Raw genomic sequence first — 24,773 nt, forward strand, 5'->3', positions numbered from 1 at the left:
TACAGTCCCTGGCTCTCGGGCAGCCCCACCACTGTCCGCGGGCACCCGCCAGCCCCAAGTCCCAGGGTCAGACTGTGGCGTCCTCTAGTGGCCAGTCCTGGCAGCTACAGCCTGCCCCACAGTTGGGCCCTTGGGGGCTGGTTTCCATCCTCTGCTGCTGGGTCTGGGGTACAGCGTGAAACACGCAAACAAGGGGGTGATGGTGGAACCCAGCCCCCTGCTGGGGGGCTGCCAGGGAGGCTCCAGGCCCATTCTTGGGGGGGGGGGCCTCTGGGCCTGTTCTCAGGGGGGCTGTGGGCCCATTCTTGGGGGGGCTCTGGGCTGATTCTTGGTGGGCTGTGGGCTCGTTCTGGGGGAGGGGGTCTGTGCCCGTTCTCAGTGGTGCTCCAGGTCTGTTCTCGCGGGGGCTCTGGGCTGATTCTCCGGGGCTCTGGGCCCGTTCTGGGGCGGGGGGCTCTCGGCCCATTCTCAGGGGGGCTCCAGGCCCACTCTGAGGGGGGCAGAGGGGGGCGGGGCCAATGCCAGGCTCACCGGAGCCCCTTGTGCCCTGGCAGGGGGTGCGGATCGGCGAGACGTTGGCCAGTGCCGTGGCCCTGAACGTGAACCAGGCTGAGCGGGTGAGCGTGGAGCACGGCTGCAGTGTCCCTGACCCCTGCGACTCCAGCCCCTGCCCGGCCAACAGCTACTGCAATGACGACTGGGACAGCTTCTCCTGCAGCTGTGACCCAGGTGAGGCGGGGGGCAGTGTTCCCTGCCCTGCAGTGCCCGCATCAGGGGGGTCACATGCTGCCTGGTGATCCCTGTGCATCTTCAGGGTATTTGCCCCGCCCCAGGAGCCCCTTGGGATCAGCGGGGCACATCTCAGCCAGGCTGGGGAGCCGTGGGGCGCTCAGGCCAGCGGCTCTGGGGCTGATCACACGCAAGGGGCACCCCAAGGCTGGCCAGCCCCCTGGAGGACAGCTCCGGCCAAGGCAGAGCATCACTCCTTCTCAGCCAGCAGGGGCGGGCGGCCGTGGGAGCCCTGGGCTGGGGCAGCGGGACACTGAACCTCCAGGCATCTCCTCCTTCCTGCCCCAGGTTATTATGGAGACAGCTGTGCCCACGTGTGTGCCCTCAACCCCTGTGAGCACCAGGCCACGTGCACTCGCACGCCCAGCGCCCCGCACGGCTACATCTGCGAGTGTCCCCCTGGCTACTTCGGCCCCTACTGCGAAAACAAGTGAGATGCCGGGACGCGGGGCGTGCGTGTAGACACGCTGTGTGGGCATAGGGCTGGTGTGCGCACACAGTGTGTGCGTGCGGGGGGTGCAGTGCAGGTGTATGCAGGGAGGGGGAGGGGGAGGGTGCACAGTGGAGGTGTGTACTCTCTGTGCTGTACAGCTGCACACCGAGTGCATGTGTGTGAGAGCGAGCACCATGCAGGTGTACGCAATGCAGAGCTATGCAGTGAGTGGGCACATGCCCTATGCAGGTATGTTCAGTAAATATGTGGGTGTGGCTGCGTGCAGTGTTCGTGTACACTCAGGGTGGGTGTGTGCAGGCATACGCACTGCACGCACATGCTGTGTGTGCACCTGGTAGAAATGTATGTAGCACGTGTGTGTGCATGGCATGTGGGTATACTCAGTGATTGTGTGTGTGTGCCGTGCAGGTGTTCACAGTCAGTGTGTGTACATTGTGTGTGTGCAGTTTAGATGTACAGTGTTTGTGTGTGCTGTGCAGGTTATGCAGTGATTGTGTATGTGTGTGCATGTGCACAGTGAGTGTGTGTGTGCACTGCAGGTGTGTGCTGGGTGTGCGTGCAGTGCAGATGTAGGCAGTGAGTGTGTACGTGCAGTGCAGGTGTGTGCTGGGTGTACATTGGGGGTGCTTAGAGTGCAGGTGTACGCTGGGTGTGCATGCAGTGTAGGTGTGTCACGGAGTGTGGGGGAGCCCAGGCCCTGCACCCCTCTTCCTGGGATCCACTGAGACTCTCAGCCAGCCAGTAAAACAGAAGGTTTATTGGACAACAGGAACACAGTCCACAACAGAGCTTGTGGGTACAACCAGGACCCCTCAGTCAAGTCCTTCTGGGGGAGCAGGGAGCTTAGACCCCAGCCCTGGGGTTCCCTGCGTTCCACCACCCAGCCCCAAACTGAAACTAAACCCACCCAGCAGGTTCCCTGCTGCAGCCTCTGTTCACATTCCTGGGCAGAGGTGTTACCTCCCCCTCCCTCCCGGCTCAGGTTACCGGCTCTTCCCAGGTGAACACTCCCCCCTCCCTGCTGCATCACAAGGTGTGCGCTGGTGTCCGTTGGGGGGTGCGTGCAATGCAGGTGTACGCTGGTGTCCGTTGGGGGTGCGTGCAATGCAGGTGTACGCTGGTGTCCGTTGGGGGTGTGTGCAGTGCAACCCTACCCTGGGTGTACGCAGGGTGTGCACGCAGTGAAGGTGTAAGCTGGGTGTATGCGAGGTGTGCGTGAAGTGCAGGTGTACACTGGGGGTGCACGCAGTGAAGGTGTAAGCTGGGTGTATGCGAGGTGTGCGTGCAATGCAGGTGTACGCTGGCAGTGCGTGCAATGCAGGTGTACGCTGAGTGAACACTGGGGGTGCACGCAGTGAAGGTGTAAGCTGGGTGTATGCGAGGTGTGCGTGCAATGCAGGTGTACGCTGAGTGTACACTGGGGGTGCACGCAGTGAAGGTGTAAGCTGGGTGTATGCGAGGTGTGCGTGCAATGCAGGTGTACGCTGGCAGTGCGTGCAATGCAGGTGTACGCTGAGTGTACGCAGGGTGTGCACGCAGTGAAGGTGTAAGCTGGGTGTATGCGAGGTGTGCGTGCAATGCAGGTGTACGCTGGCAGTGCGTGCAATGCAGGTGTACGCTGAGTGTACGCAGGGTGTGCACGCAGTGAAGGTGTAAGCTGGGTGTATGCGAGGTGTGCGTGCAATGCAGGTGTACGCAGGGTGTGCACGCAGTGAAGGTGTAAGCTGGGTGTATGCGAGGTGTGCGTGCAATGCAGGTGTACGCTGGCAGTGCGTGCAATGCAGGTGTACGCTGAGTGAACACTGGGGGTGCACGCAGTGAAGGTGTAAGCTGGGTGTACGCTGGCAGTGCGTGCAATGCAGGTGTACGCTGAGTGTACGCAGGGTGTGCACGCAGTGAAGGTGTAAGCTGGGTGTATGCGAGGTATGCGTGCAATGCAGGTGTACGCTGAGTGTACACTGGGGGTGCACGCAGTGAAGGTGTAAGCTGGGTGTACGCTGGCAGTGCGTGCAATGCAGGTGTACGCTGGCAGTGCGTGCAATGCAGGTGTACGCTGAGTGAACACTGGGGGTGCACGCAGTGAAGGTGTAAGCTGGGTGTATGCGAGGTGTGCGTGCAATGCAGGTGTACGCTGGCAGTGCGTGCAATGCAGGTGTACGCTGAGTGTACGCAGGGTGTGCACGCAGTGAAGGTGTAAGCTGGGTGTATGCGAGGTGTGCGTGCAATGCAGGTGTACGCTGGCAGTGCGTGCAATGCAGGTGTACGCTGAGTGTACGCAGGGTGTGCACGCAGTGAAGTTGTAAGCTGGGTGTATGCTGGCAGTGCGTGCAATGCAGGTGTACGCTGAGTGAACACTGGGGGTGCACGCAGTGAAGGTGTAAGCTGGGTGTATGCTGGCAGTGCGTGCAATGCAGGTGTACGCTGAGTGAACACTGGGGGTGCACGCAGTGTGTGCCCAGTGTCTGGTAGCATGTTGCGGGCATTGTGTGTGCAGTGCATATGCAGTGAGTGGGCCGGGCGCGTGTGGGAGTGGTACCCAGAGCGAGTGTGGGGGGAGGGACGGTGCAGCGCGTGCGGGCCAGTGCCGGGTGCCCAGCGAGGGCGTGGGGGGGGCAGCCTGTGCACTGGGGGGCAGGTAACGAAGCTGGGGCTGCTCTGCACAGGATCGACCAGCCGTGCCCGCGGGGGTGGTGGGGGCACCCCACATGCAGCCCCTGCAACTGTGACGTCAGCAAAGGCTTCGACCCCGACTGCAACAAAACCAGTGGGGAGTGTCGCTGCCGGGTGAGTGGGAGAGGCCCCGCCGCAGAGGGACTGGGGGTGCCCGGGTCAGCAGTGGGGAGATTCCACGGCAGGGAGACCGGGGCGTGCACGGGCCAGCTGGGAGGATATACCACTGAAGGAGGATTGGGGGTGCTCAGCCCAGCTGCGGGGGATAACACTGCTTGGGGGTGCCAGTGACCCAGGGCTCCCAGAAGGGCTCCATCAGGGGCCGGGAGTTGAGCAGCACTGGGGGCAAGGGGTTCCCATGAGGCAGGTTGGGGGCCCAGATGGAATGTGAGACTTTTTGCCCTCTGCAGCCCTGGGGGTGGGCAGGTGGGGCTGGTCTCTGGTGGTACCTGCCCCGTAGAACGGCTCTGCCCTTGGCCCCGGGCAGCAGGCAGCCGAGGGGCTGGCAGTGGGACATGGTCGGTGGCAGTGCCCACTGGCTGCATGGTGGTCCACGCGTGAGCAGAGTTTGGCGGGTCTCAGCGAGTCAGTGTCACCCACTCCAGAGCACTAACTGCGCCCTGCCAGCAGCTTAGCTGGATGGGTGGGAGCTGTTCTCCCCTCCACCGAGAGGAGCCCCATGGGGCACGGGGCAATGGGTGGATCTGGCCCTGTGGTGGCCCATGGGCTGCCTGGTCAATAGATGGGGCTTGGCTGTGCAGGGCTGCCAGCTGCCCGCTGGGGCTAAAGTCCTGTGTTCTGCCCCCCAGGAGAATCACTACTGCCCGCTGGCCAGCGACTCCTGCCTGCTGTGTGACTGCTACCCCACGGGCTCCCTGGCGCGGCTCTGCGACCCCGAGACAGGACAGTGCCAATGCAAGCCAGGCGTCATCGGGCGACGCTGCGACCGCTGTGACAACCCCTTTGCCGAGGTCACCGCCAACGGCTGCGAAGGTCAGACCAGCCCCTGTGGCACGGCGGGCGTGGTCCTCAGGGCACAGCGGGTGCGGCCCCCAGGGCATGGCGGGGCCCAGCCCCCAGGGCATGGCGGGACATGGTCCCCAGGGCGAGGTGGGGCACAGTCCCCATGGCATGTCTGGCACAAGCCATGAGGGAGGGGCAGGACACAACTGCCAGCATGAGGCGGGATGTGGCCCCCCAGGGCGCGGCAGGGCCCAGCACCACTCGGGATGCCAGTGGGGGGCATGCCCAGGACACAGGATTTCGACTGGGGGCAGTGTGGGGGGAACAGCCACCCCAGTAGGGAAATAAAGGAGACTCTGGGGGGCCAGAGTCAGCTGGGGGCTGAATGGACCATAGCCCCTGAGCTGTGGGCACCCTGCCCCCCCCACGCTGGCGAAGGGGTTCCTGGGCCACTGGCTGCCAAGGTCTCCCAGCCAGGATGTGGGCCATGGCCCCAGGTGATGTCCCATCCCCCCATCCATTGTTATCCAGACTCCCCATGGACCCCGCTGCCTGCCCACTGCCCGGCAGGCCCTTGTCCAGGCGGGGTCTGTGATAGCAACCCCCCAACCCAGGGCTGTCCCGTGGCCCCTGTGCCCCCCAGCCAGGGCTCTCCTGAGCACACTGCGGTAAACTGGGCCCCTGGACCTGCCCAGCTGGGGGCACCTGCTGGGCGCCCCGGGGCTCTCGCTCTGATTTGCCTCTTTGCCGTGCAGTGAATTATGACAGCTGCCCCCGTGCCATCGAAGCCAACATCTGGTGGCCCCGCACCCGCTTTGGGCTGCCCGCCGCATCACCCTGCCCCCGAGGATCCTTGGGTAACTATGTGCCGCTGCGACGGGAGACGGTGCTCGATGCGCCCTCATGCCATGGCTGCAGCGTGATGCCCTGTGCCTGCCTGCCCAAACGCTAGGGGTGCAGGACGGCGCTGAGTGTCTGGCCCGTGCTGGCAGCAGGGGCTGGTGGGCAGGGCTGGGGCCCCCCACGGTGACCTCTGCTCTCTTCCCGCAGGCACTGCGGTGCGGCACTGTGATGAGCACAAGGGCTGGCTGGCTCCCAACCTCTTCAACTGCACCTCGCTGCCCTTCGCCCAGCTCCAGAGCCTGGTGAGTGGCATCTGCCCAGTGCCCACAGAGCCGGGGAGCCCAGCCCCAGCCCTGCCAGGGCCCCCCTGGCAGCTCCCAGCACCCTGGCTGTGACTCCGGGGGGCCCCAGTATGCACTGCTCCACCTGGCGAGGCGAGACCTGGGGTGCTCCCTGTACGGGCAGCCCCAGGTGTCATTGCCGCCGGACTTGGCTCCCCAGTGCCAGGCGCTTTGGACAAGGTCATGTTGTGCTCTCGGCCAGCCCCAGTGCAGGGGCCGTCGGTGCTGCCAGGCTCCCCTTGTCCTGCCCCACACTTCATCCTGGCCCCCCAGTTCTGTCCCCAGCCCCCCTCAGGCTTTACCTCCTCTCCCAGGATGGGGGTGCTGGGGGCTCCTCTCCCCCACCAGGCCAGTGGCATCTTCAGGGGTCTTCACCCCCCTCTGCCTCTGGCCAGGCCAAGTGGGTGGGGGGCCGAGGAGCTGCCCTGTCACTCACTGTGGAGGGGGCTGACCCACTGGGCTGTTTAGTGCCCCCCCATGGGAACGGTATCGGGGGGAGCTCTGCCAGCTTCCTGCAGCAGCTCTGATTGGCTGCCCTGTCCCAGGAGACAGGGCAGTGGGGAAGGCAGCGAATCAGAGGGGGTTTTCCCACAAGCTGACCAGTCCCATCCTTGAGGAGGACATCGTGACAGCTAAACTGGGAGAAGAGGTAGATACGCTGGAGGGGAGGGATAGGATACAGAGGGACCTAGACCAATTGGAGGATTGGGCCAAAAGGAATCTGATGAGGTTCAATAAGGATAAGTGCAGGGTCCTGCACTTAGGACGGAAGAACCCAAGGCACAGCTACAGACTAGGGACCGAATGGCTCGGCAGCAGTTCTGCGGAAAAGGACCTAGGGGTGACAGTGGACGAGAAGCTGGATATGAGTCAGCAGTGTGCCCTTGTTGCCAAGAAGGCCAATGGCATTTTGGGATGTATAAGTAGGGGCATAGCGAGCAGATCGAGGGACGTGATCGTTCCCCTCTATTCGACATTGGTGAGGCCTCATCTGGAGTACTGTGTCCAGTTTTGGGCCCCACACTACAAGAAGGATGTGGATAAATTGGAGAGAGTCCAGCGAAGGGCAACAAAAATGATTAGGGGACTGGAACACATGAGTTATGAGGAGAGGCTGAGGGAGCTGGGATTGTTTAGCCTGCAGAAGAGAAGAATGAGGGGGGATTTGATAGCTGCTTTCAACTACCTGAAAGGGGGTTCCAAAGAGGATGGCTCTAGACTGTTCTCAATGGTAGCAGATGACAGAACGAGGAGTAATGGTCTCAAGTTGCAGTGGGGGAGGTTTAGGTTGGATATTAGGAAAATCTTTTTCACTAGGAGGGTGGTGAAACACTGGAATGCGTTACCTAGGGAGGTGGTGGAATCTCCTTCCTTAGAGGTTTTTAAGGCCCAGCTTGACAAAGCCCTGGCTGGGATGATTTAATTGGGGATGGGTCCTGCTTTGAGCAGGGGGTTGGACTAGAACCTCCCGAGGTCCCTTCCAACCCTGATATTCTATGATTCTACAGCTAGGCTCCCTTGGGACTCCCCTGCCTCCCCAGCGCCCGGCCCTGAGCCCCCAGGCCGTATTCAGTCTGAGGCCCCCTGCTCCCCCGGTGCTGAGCCCCAAGGCTACGTTCAGTGCCCCTCCCCGGTGCCCAGCACTGACGACTGCCTTGCCTGGCGCAGGCGGAGCGGCTGCTGCGGAACGAGTCGCTCCTGGACCTGGGGCTGGTGCAGCGGATGGCCCTGCAGCTGCACAATGCCACCCAGCACACAACCAGCTACTTCGGCAGCGACGTGCGGGTGGCGTACCAGCTCTGTGCCCGCCTCCTGCAGCACGAGAGCCACCAGCAAGGCTTCGGCCTGGCTGCCACACAGGACGTCCACTTCACCGAGGTGCCAGCGGGTCGGGAGAGTGGCTGGGGTGGCGCGGGGAAGCCTTGCCAGGCGGGCACAGGGGTGGGGGCTTCAGGTAGCATTTGCCAGGGAGGGAAGGACCTTGGTGCCCCTGCTCCTGGGCACGGGGGGCTTGTTGTGATCAGAGGACGGTCCCCTGCTGGGGCCACGCATGTGCCCCATGGGAAACTGACCCCATGGAGCTGGAGACTGACCCCATGCAAAGCAGCCGACATGGGGACCTGGGAAAGAATCTGGGCACTGCCATGCTTGTCCAGGCTGCCCCTGGGCACAGGCACAGGGGGCTGACGGGAAGGATGTGGGGCCCCATTGTCGCTTGATGCAGGCTGCCCAGGGGACTCCAGGGGCTCTTGTGGCCCGGGGCAGGTGATTCCCCCTCACACCCACAGGCAAAACACCCAGCTGGGGAGATGGGCCAGGGAGGGTCCCACAGGGGCAGGTGGGTCCCACAGGTCAGGCAGGGCCCCAGACACCCTGACTCCATGGGGCTGGATCCTCAGGTGGCCCCATTGAGACCAGAACCGTGACCTTGGCTCAGCCCCAGAGGGGTGGGACCAGGGGCTCGGTCACCATGGCGACGAGCCTGCCGCAGTGCCGAGGCAGGCCCGTGCTCTGGACCCCCACCCGGGGGTGCCCAGTGTGTCAGCCCAGCAGGGCCCCATGCTCATGGTGCCCCCCCGCAGAACCTGCTGCAGGTGGGCAGTGCCCTGCTGGGCCCCAGCAACAAGCGCCACTGGGAGCTGATCCAGCAGACGGAGGGCGGCACGGCCTGGCTGCTGAAGTGCTATGAGGATTACGCCAGCACCCTGGCCCAGAACCTGCGCCAGACCTACCTGAGCCCCTTCACCCTCGTCACGCCCAACATCGGTGAGGGCGGTGCACTGGAGGCGTGGCTGTCGTGTGGGGGCGTGGCTGTCACGTGAGGGCATGGCTGTCACATGGGGGAGTGGTTGTCGCGTGAGGGCATGGCTGTCACGTGGGGGCGTGGCTGTCGCCTGGGGGAGTGGCTGTCACGTGGGGGAGTGGCTGTCGCGTGGGAGTGTGGCTGTTGTACGGGGGCGTGGCTGTTACGTGGGGGCGCGGCTGTCGCCTGGGGGAGTGGCTGTCATGTGGGGGCGTGGCTTTCGCGTGAGGGCATGGCTGTCATGTGGGGGCGTGGCTGTCACCTGGGGGAGTGGCTGTCATGTGGGGGGCGTGGCTGTCACGTGGGGGAGTGGTTGTCACGTGAGGGCATGGCTGTCATGTGGGGGCGTGGCTGTTGCGTGGGGGAGTGGCTGTCACGTGGGGGAGTGGCTGTCGCCTGGGGGAGTGGCTGTCATGTGGGGGCGTGGCTGTCGCGTGAGGGCATGGCTGTCACCTGGGGGAGTGGCTGTCACGTGGGGGAGTGGCTGTCATGTGGGGGCGTGGCTGTCATGTGGGGGGCATGGCTGTCATGTGGGGGGCGTGGCTGTCACGTGGGGGAGTGGCTGTCGCGTGAGGGCATGGCTGTCATGTGGGGGCGTGGCTGTCATGCGGGGGGCATGGCTGTCATGTGGGGGGCGTGGCTGTCACGTGGGGGAGTGGCTGTCGCGTGAGGGCGTGGCTGTCATGTGGGGGCATGGCTGTCACGTGGGGGAGTGGCAGTCACGTGGGGGAGTGGCTGTCGCGTGGGGGCGTGGCTGTCACGTGGGGGAGTGGCTGTCGCGTGAGGGCATGGCTGTCATGTGGGGGCGTGGCTGTCACGTGGGGGAGTGGCTGTCATGTGAGGGGCGTGGCTGTCGTGTGAGGGGCGTGGCTGTCGTGTGGGGGGCGTGACTGTCACTTGGGGGCTTGGCTGTTGCATCACGGGGGCGCAGGCTGCTGTGCCCAGGAGCTGGAAGGGGAGCCCTAGCATGTGAGGGAGCCCAGCCTGGCGCCAGGCCACATTCGGCTGCCCAGCCTTACCCACCCCATGGCCCGCTCCTGAGCAGTCCCTGGCCAGCGAGGGTGGGTACTCGGCGCCCCCATGGCTGGGCCTGGGAGTCTCCAGGGCTCCCAGAATCGTGGCCCTACGTTGGCCTGGAGCCAGCACGGGCAGGAGGGTGGGGTGAGCTCGTCGGGGGCAGGCCCAGGCCCTCATGAGGGGGTCTCTCCGCCAGTCATCTCCGTAGTGCGGCTGGACAAGGGGAACTTCGCTGGCGCCAAGCTGCCCCACTACGAGGCGCTGCGGGGCGAGAAGCCCGTGGACCTGGAAACCACCGTCATCCTCCCCGAAACCGTCTTCCGGGCGCCTGAGGGCAAAGGTGAGTCAGTGACAGTGCCCCACCGGGGGGCACCAGCAGGGGTGGAGCTGGGCAGCACCTGTGGGGAGCCCAGGATTGCGGCAGGGCTGGGGGGGAGCCCAGGGCTGGGATTGAGGGGGCTGCGGGTCGGGAGTGAGGGGCACCGGCAGGGCTGTCGCGGAGCCCAGGGCTGGGATTGAGGGGGCTGCGGGTCGGGAGTGAGGGGCACCGGCAGGACTGTCGGGGAACCCAGGGCTGGGATTGAGGGGGCTGCGGGTCGGGAGTGAGGGGCACCGGCAGAGCCAGGGGGAAGCCCAGGGCTGGGATTGAGGGGGCTGCGGGTTGGGAGTGAGGGGCACTGGCAGGGCTGAGGGGAGCCCAGGGCTGGGATTGAGGGGGCTGCGGGTCGGGAGTGAGGGGCACCGGCAGAGCCTGGGGGAAGCCCAGGGCTGGGATTGAGGGGGCTGCGGGTCGGGAGTGAGGGGCACCGGCAGGGCTGAGGGGAGCCCAGGGCTGGGATTGAGGGGGCTGCGGGTCGGGAGTGAGGGGCACCGGCAGGACTGTCGGGGAACCCAGGGCTGGGATTGAGGGGGCTGCGGGTCGGGAGTGAGGGGCACCGGCAGAGCCAGGGGGAAGCCCAGGGCTGGGATTGAGGGGGCTGCGGGTTGGGAGTGAGGGGCACTGGCAGGGCTGAGGGGAGCCCAGGGCTGGGATTGAGGGGGCTGCGGGTCGGGAGTGAGGGGCACCGGCAGAGCCTGGGGGAAGCCCAGGGCTGGGATTGAGGGGGCTGCGGGTCGGGAGTGAGGGGCACCGGCAGGGCTGAGGGGAGCCCAGGGCTGGGATTGAGGGGGCTGTGGGTCGGGAGTGAGGGGCACCGGCAGGGCTGGGCTGTAATCCTAGACCCGCTGCAGCCCTGGGGGAACGTGGCACAACCTGGCGCTCTCTGTGGGCACCGGCCTGTATTGCAGGGAGTGCGGCGTGACTGGTCCTTGCCTAGGTCCGTGCTGCCCTCGTGGGAGCAAGGTCCGGCCCTGCTCTCACCTACCATGATTCTCACTCCAGACCCGCTCATGGTCAGCGCCAAGCTGCCCCCCAGCTCCGCAGAGGAGGAGGAGGAGCCGGCGCTGGTGACCCGGCACAAGAGGCATCCGGAGCTGAGTGAGGGCCAGGCCGTGGCCAGCGTCATTATCTACCGCACCCTGGCGGGGCTGCTGCCAGAGCAGTACGACACGGACAAGCGGAGCCTGCGGTACCCACGGCGCTGGGGAGAGGTTCCCGGGGGGGGGGGGGCGTTGGGGAGAGGAGCGGGGAGGTGCTGGGGAGAAGATGGTGCGAGGTGGGGCACGGAGAGGCAGTGAGGGCCCCAGTGCCATGGCCCTGCCCCCCACAGGGGAACTTGGTCTCCACGGCCCTGCTGGGAACTGGGCTTGGACCCTCCCCCATCTCCTCTGGCAGATAGCTGTGGCGGGGAGGGGAGGTGCAGGTGGGATGCAGGTAGCTGGGGGGCGTCGCAGAGGCGCAGGGGGACAGGTAGCTGTGGGGGGTGGCGGAGGCGCAGGGGGAAAGGTGGGTGGGCAGATAGCTGGGGGGCCGGAGCACACAGGTCCCAGTCGCTGGGGCCGAGGCGAGTGAGGTGGGGCACGTGGCGCTGGGTCCCACTGTGCCAGCTGTTCCCGCAGGGTCCCCAAACGGCCCATCATCAACACGCCGGTGGTGAGCATCATGGTGCACGACGAGGAGCAGCGGGGGCCGCGGGCACTGGAGAAGCCCATCACCGTGCAGTTCCGGCTGCTGGAGATGGAGGAGCGCTCCAAGCCCATCTGCGTCTTCTGGAACCACTCCATACTGTGAGTACCCCGGGCTGGGCCCAGCACCCCCAGCCCGCCCACCTGCGGGGGGCTCTGGCTCGCAGGCCCTGTTACCCCAGCGGGGTCCCCCAGAGCCCCCCCTGACTCTGGCCCTCCTGCTCCCCAGGCCTGGTGGGGCGGGCGGCTGGTCGGCCAGGGGCTGTGAGCTGGTCTTCAGGAACCAGAGCCACGTCAGCTGCCAGTGCAGCCACATGACCAGCTTCGCCGTGCTGATGGACATCTCCAGGAGAGAGGTGAGCGGGCAGTGGGCGGGGCCCCAACCCAGGGGCGGAGCCGTGGGCGGGGTCACAGTGTTAGAGGTGAGAGCGGGAGGAGCCCAGATAGCCAGGGGGCAGAGCCATGGGCAAGGCCACAGTATGAAAGGAGGGGAGGGGTGGGGTGGGGCCCCATCGCCCAGGGAGTGCAGCTATGGGTGGGCCCACAGTGTGAGGGGTGAGAGGGGGAGGAGCCCCATTCCCAAGGAGGTGGAGCCATGGGTGGAGCCCCGTGTGAGAGAGGGCGGGGCTATGGTGATCTCTGAGCCCTGAGCTGGTTGGGGGGCAGGGCCTGTGTGCTGGTTGCTGCCCAACGAGCCCCCTTTGCCCCCCAGAACGGGGAGATCCTGCCGCTGCAGACCATCACCTATGCCTCCGTGGCCGTGACGCTGGGCAGCCTCCTGCTCACCTTCCTGGTGCTGGCCGGCCCGCGGGCCCTGCGTGGCAACCAGCACAGCATCCGCAAGAACACCGCCAGCGCCCTCTTCCTCGCCGAGCTCGTCTTCCTGCTGGGCATCAACCAGGCCGACGTCCCCGTGAGCCTGCGGGCGGGCGCTGCGGGGGGCTGGGCTGGCCGGGGACCCTCCTGCGGCGCGACTGGGCCGGGGTGGGGCGCTGAGCAGGCGGCGGCTGGGCTGGGCCCGGGGCCCTGGGCATGGGGCCCCGGCGGGGCTGGCTGAGCCCAGGCATGGAGGCCCTGCAGGGTGCAGTCTCCTAGCTGGGGGCAGCAGGGCGCCCCAGAGCCTGTGGGGCGCATGGTAACCCGGGTGTCCTGGGGCCTTTCCCCGGCTGTGCCGGCTCCCCCTGCCCCCTAACGCCCGGCCCTCCCCGCAGTTTGCCTGCACCGTGATCGCCATCCTGCTGCACTTCTTCTACATGTGCACCTTCGCCTGGCTCCTGCTGGAAGCGCTGCACCTCTACCGCATGCTGACCGAGGTGCGGGACATCAACCACAGCCCCATGCGCTTCTACTACATGGTGGGCTGGGGCGTGCCAGCCTTCATCACAGGTGAGCCCCGGCGCTGCCCCGCCTCCCTGCTGGGGCTGCGTCTGCTCCCCCCAGGCTCCCCTGTCCGCTGCTGGGCAAGGCAGGGAGGGGAGTGCTCTCGGCAGACTGGTAGGAGCAGGGCGCCCCCACCCCCAGCCGGACATCTCTTGCGTTTGCCTACAAACACTTGGCCCCCACAGCGTCCAGGCAGCTCAAAGATCCCAGGTCCCTTTCGTCTGGGGGTTTGATTCCCCCCCACCACTGCAAACTCAGCAGCTGGGGGGAACCCACTCCCCTGACTCCTCTTCTGTCCTCTCACTGACGGTACGTAGCGATGATCCAGTGGCAGGTCTGGTATCCATGGACCTCTCCCGTGGGGCAGGGCGTCACCCCTTCTTTGGCGCCCAGCCCTTTGCACTAGCTAACATCTCTCCAGGCTGCTGGGTCCCACTGGCTCACGATCCGACCCCTCAGATGTCACCGCCCAATAAGGGTGTCACGGAGTCCCTGGGCGATGCTCTGGAACTGCTCCCCATGAAGCCAGGCAGGACTCTGGGGCAGTCGCCTTTCTGTGAGCAGCCTGTCTGCAGGACACACAGCTCACCCAGCTTCCACCTTCCTGGGTCTGACCTCGGAGCATTCAGCATCCTCTGCCCCTCCGTGCGCTTCCCACAGCGAGTCCGCTCAGGCAGGGCTCCTGGGGAAGCCAGAGGGTCCTGCACCCCAACTTTGCAGTCAGACGCAACTCTCAGCCAGCCAGTAAAACAGAGGTTTATTAGATGACAGGAACATGGTCTAAAACAGAGCTTGTATGTGCAGAGAACAGGACCCCTCAGCTGGGTCCATTTTGGGGGGCAGTGAGCCAGACAACCACATCTGCCCTTCACTCCATGTCCCCAGCCAGCCCCAAACTGAAACTCCCTCCAGCCCCTCCTCCTTTGGGCTTTGTTCCTTTCCTGGGCCAGGAGGTGACCTGATCCCTTTATTCTCCAACCCTTCAGCTCTCACCTTGCAGGGGAGGAAGGGCCCAGGCCATCAGTTGCCAGGAAACAGGGTGTCGGCCATTCTCTGTGTCCAGACCCCTGCACACACCTGCCCTCTAGGGCTCTGCAATGATCATACACCCTTATCCCCCCACCTAGATACTTAAGAACTGCATAGGGGAAACTGAGGCATCCCCACAATATTTGGAGGAAACATTAAGAACAGTCCCACTTCGTCACAAAGGGATACAGCCGTTCTGGGTGAGAACGCTCCCAAGCACTCCGGGAAGACTGACCGCATCCTTCCCATTCTGCTCTCTGGTTAACACCGGGCCGATTGGTCCGTGTTCAGTGGAGACACGGGGCCCTTGGCATGGGTGGCACCTGGTCCGCCAGCGGCGCAGAGGGCTCATGGGTTGCTGGCTCCTCCGTACTCTGCCAGGATGGGATGTGATGAGCCATGTGGCTCCTCTCTTCACAGGACTGGCCGTGGGGCTGGACCCTGAGGGCTACGGGAACCCCGATTTCTGCTGGCTCTCCATCTATGACACGCTGGTCTGGAGCTTCGCCGGGCCCATCGCCTTCGCCGTCTCAGTGCGTATGGGGGCAGCAGGGGCTCGGAGGCTAGTGCATGGGGCTGGGGAGACACGGGGAGGATCAAAGGGCAGCAAGACCAACAGCAGCATGGTCTGGCCCGGGTACCCCCAGTCTCCTTGCAGTGGTATCTCCCCCCAGCTGGCCTGGGCACCCCGCCACCCACTCTGCAGTGGTATCTCCTCCAGCTGACCCAGGCACACCCCCCGCCGTCCCTCTGCAGTGGTATCTCCCTCACTCACCCTGCAGTGAGTCTCCCCTGGGCAGTGGGGTCGAAGCCTTTGCTGACGTCACAGTTGCAGGGGCTGCATGTGGGGTGCCCCCACACCCCCGCGGGCACGGCTGGTCGATCCTGTGCACAGCAGCCCCAGCTTCGTTACCTGCCCCCCAGTGCACAGGCTGCCCCCCCCACGCCCTCGCTGGGCACCCGGCACTGGCCCGCGTGCGCTGCACTGCCCCCCCTCACTCTGGTTGGGGGGACTAGGAGTCAGGACTCCTAGCTCCTATCCCTGCTCTTGGGGGGGTGTCTAGTGGTTAGAGCAGGGGGGTTGGGAGCCAGGACTCCTGGGTTCTCTTCCCAGGCCAGTCACTGACTTTCTGTTTGACCTGAGACAGGCCTCTTTGCCTCTCAGTGCCTCAGTTTCCCCACGGAGGTCCCCTGCTGGGGAGAGCCATGAGGGGCGAGGGGAGGGCCTGGTCCATGCAGACCTGCTGCCCTTCCTTCCACTGGCCTCCAGACTCCTCCTGTCATGTGGGGGCAGGAAGGGAACCCCCTCACTATGGATTCCTTGGAAGTGTCCCAGCTCAGCCGGACCAGGGCTCTGACCCAGGGGCTGCTTCCCATGGCTCATGCCTGCACAAGCGCATCCTGCCAAGAAACAGCCTCCTTCTGCCTGGGTGGGGGCCTTGGGCTGGGGCCCTGCCGGGGGCCCTTGGGCTCCACACTTCAGCCGCTTGGGCAGACTGTGGGGAGGGGCAGGGGGCCATGGGGAGGGGCTGGGGGACCCTGGGCCCTGCCTCCTGTTGCTGACCCACCCTCTCCCCCGCGCAGACGAGCGTCTTCCTCCATGTCCTGGCCACCAAAGCTGCCTGCCTGGCCCAGGAGCGGGGCTTCGAGAAGAGGGGCCCAGTGTGAGTCTTACCCCCGCCCCCCCCGGGCAGCGCTGGCTGGCAGGGCAGCACGGGAGGTGCTGACTGAGGCCTGCTCCCGGGGGGAGGGAACTGGGGGGGTGTTTCTTGGGGGGAGGGGTCGGTGCAGGCAGGGTTGGTGTGGGGGTGGGCGGGGGAGGGGTTTCTGTGGGCATGGGCAGGGGTCAGTGTGTTACGAAGCGTGGGGGAGTCAGGGCCCTGGACCCCCACTTCCTGCGATTCACATTCACCGTGACTCTCAGCCAGCCAGTAAGACAGGAGGTTTATTAGAGACGACAGGAACGCAGTCCAGACCAGAGCTTGCAGGCCTAAACAGGACCTTCTGGGGGGTGGGGAGCTTAGACCCCCTTCTCTGGGGCTCTCCCCTCTTCCCCAGCCAACTGCCCCCTTCAGCGTCTCACCCAGCTTCCCTCAGCTCCCCCCCAGCCTTTGTCCAGTTTTACCTCCCCCATCCCCCTCCTGGCTCAGGTTAGAGGCTCTCAGGTCTCCCATCCCCAGGGAAACCCCCCTGCCACATTCCCAGGTCAACGCTCCCCCTCCCTGCTGCGTCCCACAGTGCGGGAGGGGTCGGTGTGGGCGGGGTCGGCATCTCTGGCCTGGCCTGACCCCTCTGCCCGGCACAGGTCGGGGCTGCGGGCGGCGTTCCTGGTGCTGCTGCTGGTTAGCGCCACGTGGCTCCTGGCCCTGCTCTCCGTCAACAGCGACGCCATCCTCTTCCACTACCTCTTCGCCGGCTTCAACTGCCTCCAGGTACGGCAGGGCAGGGGGCAGGGCCTTTTCCCCAGCAGGGGTGGGGGTCTCCCCAGTTTGGCCCAGGAGCCGAGCCCGCGTAGAGGTGCCACAGAGGCCCCAGCAGCCCGGCGTGGCCCTGTTGGCTCCGAGCTGGCAGGGCCTGTGCCCGGCCCTGTGGTGAGCCAGCTTCACACCATGGTGCCAGGGTGGGGGTGGGGGGGTTGCGCTGTGACGGCTGGGGGGGATCCGGGCCTGGCGCAGAGGTCCCCAGTGGAGGACCCCTGTGTGGGCACCTGCCCCCAGAGCCATCGCCACCCGGCAGGAAGCGTGGCAGTACGTCAGGGCAGGGGGCCTGGCTCATGGACCCCCCTCAGCTCCATCCAGGCCCCCCAGCCCAGCTCAGCCCCAGCGGGCTCTGACCTGCCCCTCGCACCCTCCCTCAGGGTCCCTTCATCTTCCTCGCCTGCATTGTCTTCAGCAAGGACGTGAGGAAGGCTCTGAAGTTCAGCTGCAGCAAGAAGCACAGCACAGACCCCGCACTCACCACCAAATCCACCCTGACAGCGGTTAGTGCCCAGCCCCGCACAGCCGGAGTGACTAGTGTCTCAGCCTGGCTCTCTGCCCTGGGCGGCGTCATCTCTACCAGGGCTGGGCTGGCAGGGGCCGCGGTTCGGGAGTGAGGGGCACCGGCAGAGCTGGGGGGCTGGGGGGAGCCCAGGGCTGGGATAGCAGGGGCTGCGGGTCGGGAGTGAGGGGCACCGGCAGAGCTGGGGGGCTGGGGGGAGCCCAGGGCTGGGATGGCAGGGGCTGCGGGTCGGGAGTGAGGGGCACCGGCAGAGCTGGGGGGCTGGGGGGAGCCCAGGGCTGGGATAGCAGGGGGCTGTGGGTCGGGAGTGAGGGGCACCGGCAGAGCTGGGGGGCTGGGGCGAGCCCAGGGCTGGGATAGCAGGGGGCTGTGGGTCGGGAGTGAGGGGCACCGGCAGAGCTGGGGGACCCCAGGGCTGAGGTGCTGGGGAGGGGCAGCAGGCCAAGTGGGAAGTGTCAGAGGAAGCAGTGACTCACCGTCTGGCCCCTGTTCTCTGACCCCCCGCCCCCAGGCCTACAACTGCAACAACACGTATGTGGCCGGCCGGCTGTACCATATGCCCTTCGGCGCGTCCACGGGCTCCCTGCACAGCACCGTGCACTCAGGCAAGAGCCAGCACAGCTACCTCCCCTTCGTGCTCAGGTACCGCCCCCCTGCCACGGCAGCCAGCCCCCCCTGCCAGGGCAGCCAGCCCCCCCTGCCACGGCAGCCCGCCCCCCCTGCCAGGGCAGCCCGCCCCCCCTGCCACGGCAGCCCGCCCCCCCTGCCACGGCAGCCAGCCCCCCCGGCAGCGCTGGGCCCCGCGGCTCCGGAGCCCGGCCTGGCCAGGCCCTGCGGTGGCTCTAGTCTCCCGCCCGTGTTTTGCAGGGAGGAGTCTGGGCTGAAGAGCTGCCAGGCGCCCAGCGGGCAGACGGACCCCGGCGCCCTCTTCCTGGCGGCCAAGGACCAGCCGAACGGTGAGCAAGGGAGGAGCCGTGCTGCCCTCTGCTGGGTGAGCGGGGCGGGCGGCCAGCGACAGCGTCCTCCGGTGGTTGCCACACCGGGGGGGTCCCATTGGCTCGGGGGGGCAGAACTGGGCTGTCTGGAGCCCGGCACCAGGCTCTGTCTCCCGGCTGTGCCCTAGGCTGGGAGGGGCCCTGCAGGCCGGTGGGGGGAGCTGGCCCTGCCGAGTGAGTCCGGCTGGCCCATGGGGGCGCTGGTGCTGAGCTCTCCGTGTGTCCCTGCCCCAGAGCACGACACGGACTCGGACAGCGACCTGTCCCTGGAGGACGACCAGAGCGGCTCCTATGCCTCCACCCACTCCTCGGACAGCGAGGAGGACGAGGCGTTCCCGGGGGAGCCCTGCTGGGAGAACCTGCTGGGCCCCCCCAGCGAGAAGCTGCCGCCACACAGCGCCCCCAAAGGTAACGCCGGGACCAGGGGGCTGGCAGGGGAGGGAGCAGCCCCCACAGTGGGTCAGCACCTGAGAGCCCCATTCTGGGCCCACGGCCGGCGGGACGGGGGGTGGCTAAGCCGTGGGGCTGGGCAGTGCGCTGCTCTCCTGGCTGGCTCCTTTCCACCCCTCCCCTGGCTGCCCTGTAACCCCGGGGCAGGGGCCACTACAGCTATGAGGGGGGCCTGCCCCATGCTGGGCGCCTGCCGTCCCCTCGTCTGCCCCACACCGGGCGCCTGCCCCATGCCGGGTGCCTGCCGTCCCCTCACCTGCCCCACGCCGGGCACCTGCCCTCTCCTCGCTTGCCCCACGCCAGGTGCCTGCTCCCCTTTCGCCTGCCCCAGGATGGACGCCTGCCCCACACCGGGCCTCTGCCATCCCCTTGCCTGCTCGGTGTGCTCAGGAGCAGCCCTGGGGTGGTGGGGAGTTGGCTCCGGAGGGTCCCCGGCTCAGCTCACTGTGCTCTCCCCCAGCGGATAACGTGCCGGCCCACGGCAAGCCCTACTGGCCGGGGGAGTTTGTGACCACGGCCAGCGAGAGTGACGGGCACACCGGCCCCGAGATGCTGCGGGTGGAGCCAGCCGCGGGACAGGTGCGGCTGGGCCCCCCAGAGGAGGCACCCAGGGAGAACGGGGAGGCCCTGGACAAGAACGTGCCGGTTCCGCTGCCCAACCCTGCTGCCCAGCCCCAGAGAGGTAAGCAGGGAACCCAGCACCCCCTGCACCCAGGGTGGGGGCCCAGCATTGCAAGGGGGAGGGTGTTGTGCGGGGCAGGGGGTCCTCCACAGATATCGCTGAGTGGGGGTGGGGCGCTCCAGGGGCTAGAGGGGCTTCAGAGCTTCCCCTATAGACACAGCAGAGACGGGGGCTCGATAAGGGATGGGGTTCCCCTACAGACACGGCAGAGCCTGGCACGGCTTCTCCAGCCCTTAGCTGGGTGGCATTGGACCCGTGTGGCAGCTGGTGGTCGCAGGCTCCTGCCAGGCCGGGCCTGATCAATGCTGCAGAGAGGCAGGTGCTGTGGGTGAGGCGAGCCTGGCAAAGCCCCAGGACCTGCTCTGGCCCTGCTGGCTGCAGGATCTGGGAGCCCAGGCTGGATGGGGCGGCTCTGCTCCCATGGGGCGATTCCTCTCTCTGTAGCTCGGCACAGGGCGCCTGCCCAGGCCAGGAACCGGGAGGGTCCCCCACACCTTCGTCCCGGCCTCACGACCCCTCCCATCTGTCCCCACCCCAGCTGCCTGGGCCCCCCCCCCTTCTGCCCTGGCCTCACCCCCCCATCTCCCCCTGCAGGGATCCTGAAGAAGAAGTGCCTCCCTACCATCAGCGAGAACAGCCTCCGCCATGTGCCCAGCGAGCTCTCAGCCCGCCCGCCGGGCACGGTGGCATCACACGGCTCCTCGACGGGCAGCGAGGGCAGCCGGGGGGGCAGGGTGCTGCCACGGCCCCGCCAGACGCTGCAGGAGCAGCTCAACGGGGTGACACCCATCACCATGAGCATCAAGGCCGGCACGGTGGACGAGGACTCCTCCGGCTCCGAGTGAGTAGGTGCCTGGGGCTAAGGCCACTGCCACTGACCCCTCCTGGTGCCCACCTGCAGGGCAGCCAGTGCCACAGACCTGCCCTGGGTCTGGCTGTGGGGGGAGGCTCCGGAGCTGCTCCCGCGTCACCCCAACCTCCCACCCTGCCCACGGCGCCGGCCTCAGCCTCCATCACCTTGGAAGGTGGCTGGGGCTGTGCCCATTCAAACCAGCCAGGCTCCACCCCCCCGGCGTCTCCTCCCCTGGCCTAGCGTCCCCATGGCTGTGCCCATGCCCTGGGCCCGGATCCTGCCCCCCAGCCGGGGCGAGTCCCGAGAGCTGGACTGGGCTGTGTGGCCGGAGCCTCAGTTCCCCCCACCCCCAATTCCATGCGGGGTTCGGCCGCCCCCTGCGAGTCACAGGACGGGCTGAGCTGCCCCCAGCCGCTGGGAGCCTGCCCCGCCCCGAGCAGCCGGCCTGGGGCTGAGCCCAGGGCTCTGAGCTGGGAGTCTGGGGCCCCAATTAGGCAGGGCTGATTCGGGGTGGGGGCAAGACCCTGCCTGGCGCTCGCCGTCTCTAACTCTTCCACTGCTTTCTCCACTCTCGCACTAACCCCCCCCCTCCCCTCTCTGTCTCCTGCCCCCAACCGCCCAGATTTCTGTTCTTTAATTTCCTCCATTAACATGTGCGCCACGTGGCTCTGCCGCCCGCCTGGCCAGCCTGCCGGGGGCCCGGCCCAGCTGCTCATGACCATACGTCTGTGTGTTTGTTCCCCCCCTCTCGGTGTGTGTCTGATCACTGAGCAGGAGCGACGAGACCTCCATCTGAGCAGGCCCCCGGGGCCCAGCCGACGCGGCCCCTCTGCCCCGGGGGCCAGCCACCAGCCAATGGGGACCAGCTGCCAGGGTCCCTCTGCGTTGGGGCCAGCTGCCAACCGACAGGGCCCCTCTGCCCCGGGAACCAGCTCATCCGGACCCTCCATCCTCGGGACCAGCCGCCAGCCAATGGGGACCTTCCATCCTGGGGACCAGCTGCCGGGGCTCCCGCCTGGAGCACAAGCTGCATCGCCCCACGCTCTTGCCAGGTGCCCCACTGACCCTTCAACGAGGAGCGAAAGGACCCAGGGCGCCGCCTTGACCCGCCGGGTTTTTGTGCCCAGTGCAGTCCCCTGCTGGCCAGTGCTGAGCAGGGTGGGGGCCTGGACCATGGACGTACTTAACAGCTGCACTTCGGCTCCTGGCAAATGCGCTGGGCCCACGCTGGCCCTGCCCCAGCTGCAGGCAGGCGGCTAGCCGGACAGTCACTGTGCAGAGCCGCTAGCGTGGCCCCTCGGCCCTGCAGGCACGGTCTCGATTGCCACTGGGCCCCTGGGCTAGTTGCCCCTATTCCCCACGGCCACCACTGCCCTGCTGAGGGGTAGTCCCCCACAGCCCCTAAAACAGCCCTGGGTTGGCCATTGCCATGTGGGGCTGCCTGGCAGAGGGCCAAGTGCCCCCAGAGCCTCTGGCCCAGACCCCAAGGATCTCACCATGGGCCCCCATGAGGTGGGGGGGCTGGGCTGGCCCCACAGTGAACCAGCCCCATGCCTGAACACGCTGCCATGGTGGTGCTGGGCCTGAAACGTGCCCTTGTCTCCAGAGCTGTGTCCCCAGCACGCTCTGCCTCTGCTGTGCCGCACGACGCCCCGGGGCTCGGGGCAGGGCCCCTGGGGCAGCCGGGTGAGGGCCCCGTTCTGCACCCATGGCAAGCGACAGCTGGGGGGGGAGGATGGGCCAGGTGCCCATGGGGTGGGGGTGGGGGGGGGCATCCCAGGAAAGATGCTCCTGGACTGCTATGGGCTCAAGCCCTTAAAGCCAGCTACACTGGCAGGGTTGCCAAGCCCCCACTGGCAGCGCCAGGCCCTTAGCCAAGGCTGATGGGGGGCGGGGGGAGAGACCCCTGCAGTTGTGTGGGCCAGGCTGTGATTATTCTGTACAATCCCCCCCACCCCGCACACACACACCACAAAGGGGGAGGGCTAACCCCCCCGATGCTGAGTGAATGAGGGGCTCCTGTGCCACTGGGCGAGGGCCCTGCCACACCTGCCTTTCTGCCTCAAAGCCTTTGTTTTCTAGGCCCCCCCCGGCCAGTGCTGGCCCAGGTGGCACCCACCAGGGCTTTTGGAAAGTGCTTTTTGATGTGCGTCCCCAGCCCCTGGGCCATGGCCGGCCTGTGCCTGCTGCAGGTAGATGGGGAGGTGTTGCGCAGGGGGACGGGACACCGCTGGGGACTCTGGTGTAATTGTCAATTTGATGGCGCTTGCTGGACGCTTTTTTATTTAAAAAACCAGCCTGACCCCGGCCGCGTGCTGCAGCCTCATTCCGCAGCGGGGTTTGAGCCGGTGCAGCAGGGTGGGGGTGGCGGGAATCTGGGGGCATCCAGTGTAGGACACTGCTCTCTGAGGACAGGCACTCAGCCCCTCCCGAGCTGCACAAAGGACCCCCAACCTGCCGGGCGCTCGCCACGGTGCCCAGGACAGCAGGGGTCTGTGGGTTTGAACCCTTCCTGGGGTTTTCTTTGTAAAGCTGCAACTTGGTCCTGCTGCTGGTAAAATCCCCCATGCCCCATCTAGGCCCCCCATACTCACTGAGCCAGGTCCCGGGTCCCCCGGCAGGTGCTGAAGGGCAGAGCTGTTGGGGGTCTCAGGAGGGGCACGGTACCACCAATGGGGGCTGGAGAATCATATATTGATGGGGGAGAGGTGAGAATCCCACCATCACACCTCATGGGGCTTACCAGCCCCATGGCTGGTCTGGGCAGGAGCTGGTCTGGGTGTAGTTGGGCAGGGCCCAACCACCGGGCGTAAGGGGGAGCTGTCCTGTGCTGTGAGACCAGCCAGGCCCCACCCCGGGCTGGGGGTGTTATCCTTGTGCACTGCCCCACAGACCCCCTCACTTGGACCCCACATTTGCTCAGCCCTGCCTCCCACCAAGAACATGCTGTGCAGGGGGGCAGGGACAGGCCCAGCCCATGGCTGGCTCCATGCTGGTTTTGTGGGGCCCCTGGGCTGGAGCAGGCTGCAGCTGTCCCTTGCCGGGTCTGAGTTTTGTTTGTGAAGAGCAGCTGAGCCCTGACTTGTGGCCTCCTGCGTGAATCCATGTGCTCCGGGGCCAGCTGGGCAAAGCCGTGGCAGGAGCGACCGCCGGGCTCTGGCACTAACCCCACGAGCTCTGGGCAGACGCATGCACTGGGCTGGCTGCTCGCTGCCCTCGGCTCCTGGACGCCCACTGCGGGGGGCAGGCGGGTAGCTGAGGATCTGGGACACACAGACGCAGCCTCAGCCGGTGTAAATGAGCGCAGCCGGGGGGGCTCAGGCCCAGACGCCGCTCTAGCGCTGGGCTCACACGCCAGCCCTCGTTGAGCCCAGTGCTGGGGGGGGGTCTGTAGTGTATGTGGTAGCCCCCGGCTCTGCTCCCAGCCCCCTGGTACACTGCCCTGGGGTTACCTGTGAGCAAGGCCAGGCCCATCTGGTTACCCCACCCTCACCTCTGTGTCACCAAAGCCCTGCATCAGCTGGACCCAGGCTCTCGCTGAGTGGGCGCAGGCCTGGCCAGGCACCTGGCTGCCAGAGCCCCCTGCGAGGCGTGGGGCCCACTAGGGCGATCCAGTTCCGCCGAGGGTGCAGCCCAGGTGGGTTGTTTTACTGCAGGACTCGGCCTTGGTGTCAGTTCAAACCCAAGAGCTGGCCTGGCGGAGATGCCACTTTGGCCAATGCTGAAGCTTCTCCCCTGCCCGGGGAGGGCGCAGCCCGGCAGCCCCTGGAAGGGCCAGAGCAAAGGCAGGGTCCTTGGGTTCTGTTCCCAGCTCTGCAGGGAAGTGGGGTCCAGAGGGTTGAGTTTGGGGCAGGGTCTTAGGAGCCAGGACTCCTGGGTTCTGTTCCCCCCTCTGCTACTGGCTTGCTGGGTGACCTTGGGAGTGTCACACTAGGTCTGATACAGATCACTGACTCCCACGGAAAGACCCCACTGGCCCTGCTCAGGGCCCCGCCGCCTGGCTCCCCATGGGGCTGTGTGCAGAGCACCTGGAGGCCCCGGGCTGCCAGAAGAGATCACGTCAGGGTGTGGGCAGGAGGGTTCCTAGAACCTGCTGGGGGCCTAAGCTCATCGGGCTTGAACTTGCTTCGCTGGCAGGCGACGGTCACACAGGAGCTGCTCTGCTCACGGGAGCACGTGTGCCAGGTGACCAGGCCCCAGGGTTCAGCGCAGCCCCAGCAGCTCCCTTCCTGCAGTAATGTCCTGGGCCCGACTCTCCCAGGCCTGCAGAGGGCGGTTACGCTGCAAGGAAAGGGAGCCAGAGCCCAGCTCCCACACCTGGCTGGCCGGGAAGGGCCTCTCCATGGGGCTGGACTCTGCTTGCCAGGGCCCTGCTCAGCTTGTGTGTTCTCGCCCCAGCCCTGCCGCTGCCTTGTAGGAAAGAGACCAGCAGCCGCCCGG

At 66.4% G+C, this 24,773-nt stretch overlaps 1 protein-coding gene across 2 annotated transcripts in view; it reads left to right on the top strand.

Moving 5' to 3' along the window:
• The window catches only part of CELSR2 (cadherin EGF LAG seven-pass G-type receptor 2), a 67,525-nt gene extending 45,454 nt beyond the window's left edge, over positions 1-22,071 (top strand). The window contains exons 12-35 of one of the 2 annotated variants that reach the window (XM_084611123.1): positions 555-729; positions 1,078-1,219; positions 3,907-4,027; positions 4,723-4,906; positions 5,632-5,733; positions 5,927-6,021; positions 7,729-7,938; positions 8,643-8,826; positions 10,077-10,220; positions 11,262-11,448; positions 11,879-12,046; positions 12,174-12,300; positions 12,657-12,857; positions 13,156-13,330; positions 14,774-14,886; positions 15,938-16,017; positions 16,659-16,785; positions 17,211-17,333; positions 17,865-17,995; positions 18,221-18,309; positions 18,583-18,756; positions 19,259-19,480; positions 20,075-20,321; positions 21,108-22,071. In XM_084611123.1, coding sequence (XP_084467249.1) covers positions 555-729; positions 1,078-1,219; positions 3,907-4,027; positions 4,723-4,906; positions 5,632-5,733; positions 5,927-6,021; positions 7,729-7,938; positions 8,643-8,826; positions 10,077-10,220; positions 11,262-11,448; positions 11,879-12,046; positions 12,174-12,300; positions 12,657-12,857; positions 13,156-13,330; positions 14,774-14,886; positions 15,938-16,017; positions 16,659-16,785; positions 17,211-17,333; positions 17,865-17,995; positions 18,221-18,309; positions 18,583-18,756; positions 19,259-19,480; positions 20,075-20,321; positions 21,108-21,129 — 3,543 coding nt within the window. In that variant the 3' untranslated portion in view covers positions 21,130-22,071. Of the gene's footprint in view, positions 1-554; positions 730-1,077; positions 1,220-3,906; positions 4,028-4,722; positions 4,907-5,631; positions 5,734-5,926; positions 6,022-7,728; positions 7,939-8,642; positions 8,827-10,076; positions 10,221-11,261; positions 11,449-11,878; positions 12,047-12,173; positions 12,301-12,656; positions 12,858-13,155; positions 13,331-14,773; positions 14,887-15,937; positions 16,018-16,658; positions 16,786-17,210; positions 17,334-17,864; positions 17,996-18,220; positions 18,310-18,582; positions 18,757-19,258; positions 19,481-20,074; positions 20,322-20,955; positions 21,084-21,107 lie in introns of those variants that run through there. The other variant, XM_084611122.1, reaches the window with a different exon arrangement.
• The last annotated feature ends 2,702 nt before the right edge of the window (positions 22,072-24,773 follow it).

The sequence above is a fragment of the Lepidochelys olivacea genome (genome assembly GCF_965140295.1).
Source record: "Lepidochelys olivacea isolate rLepOli2 genome assembly, chromosome: 21".
NCBI lineage: Eukaryota > Metazoa > Chordata > Testudines > Cheloniidae > Lepidochelys > Lepidochelys olivacea.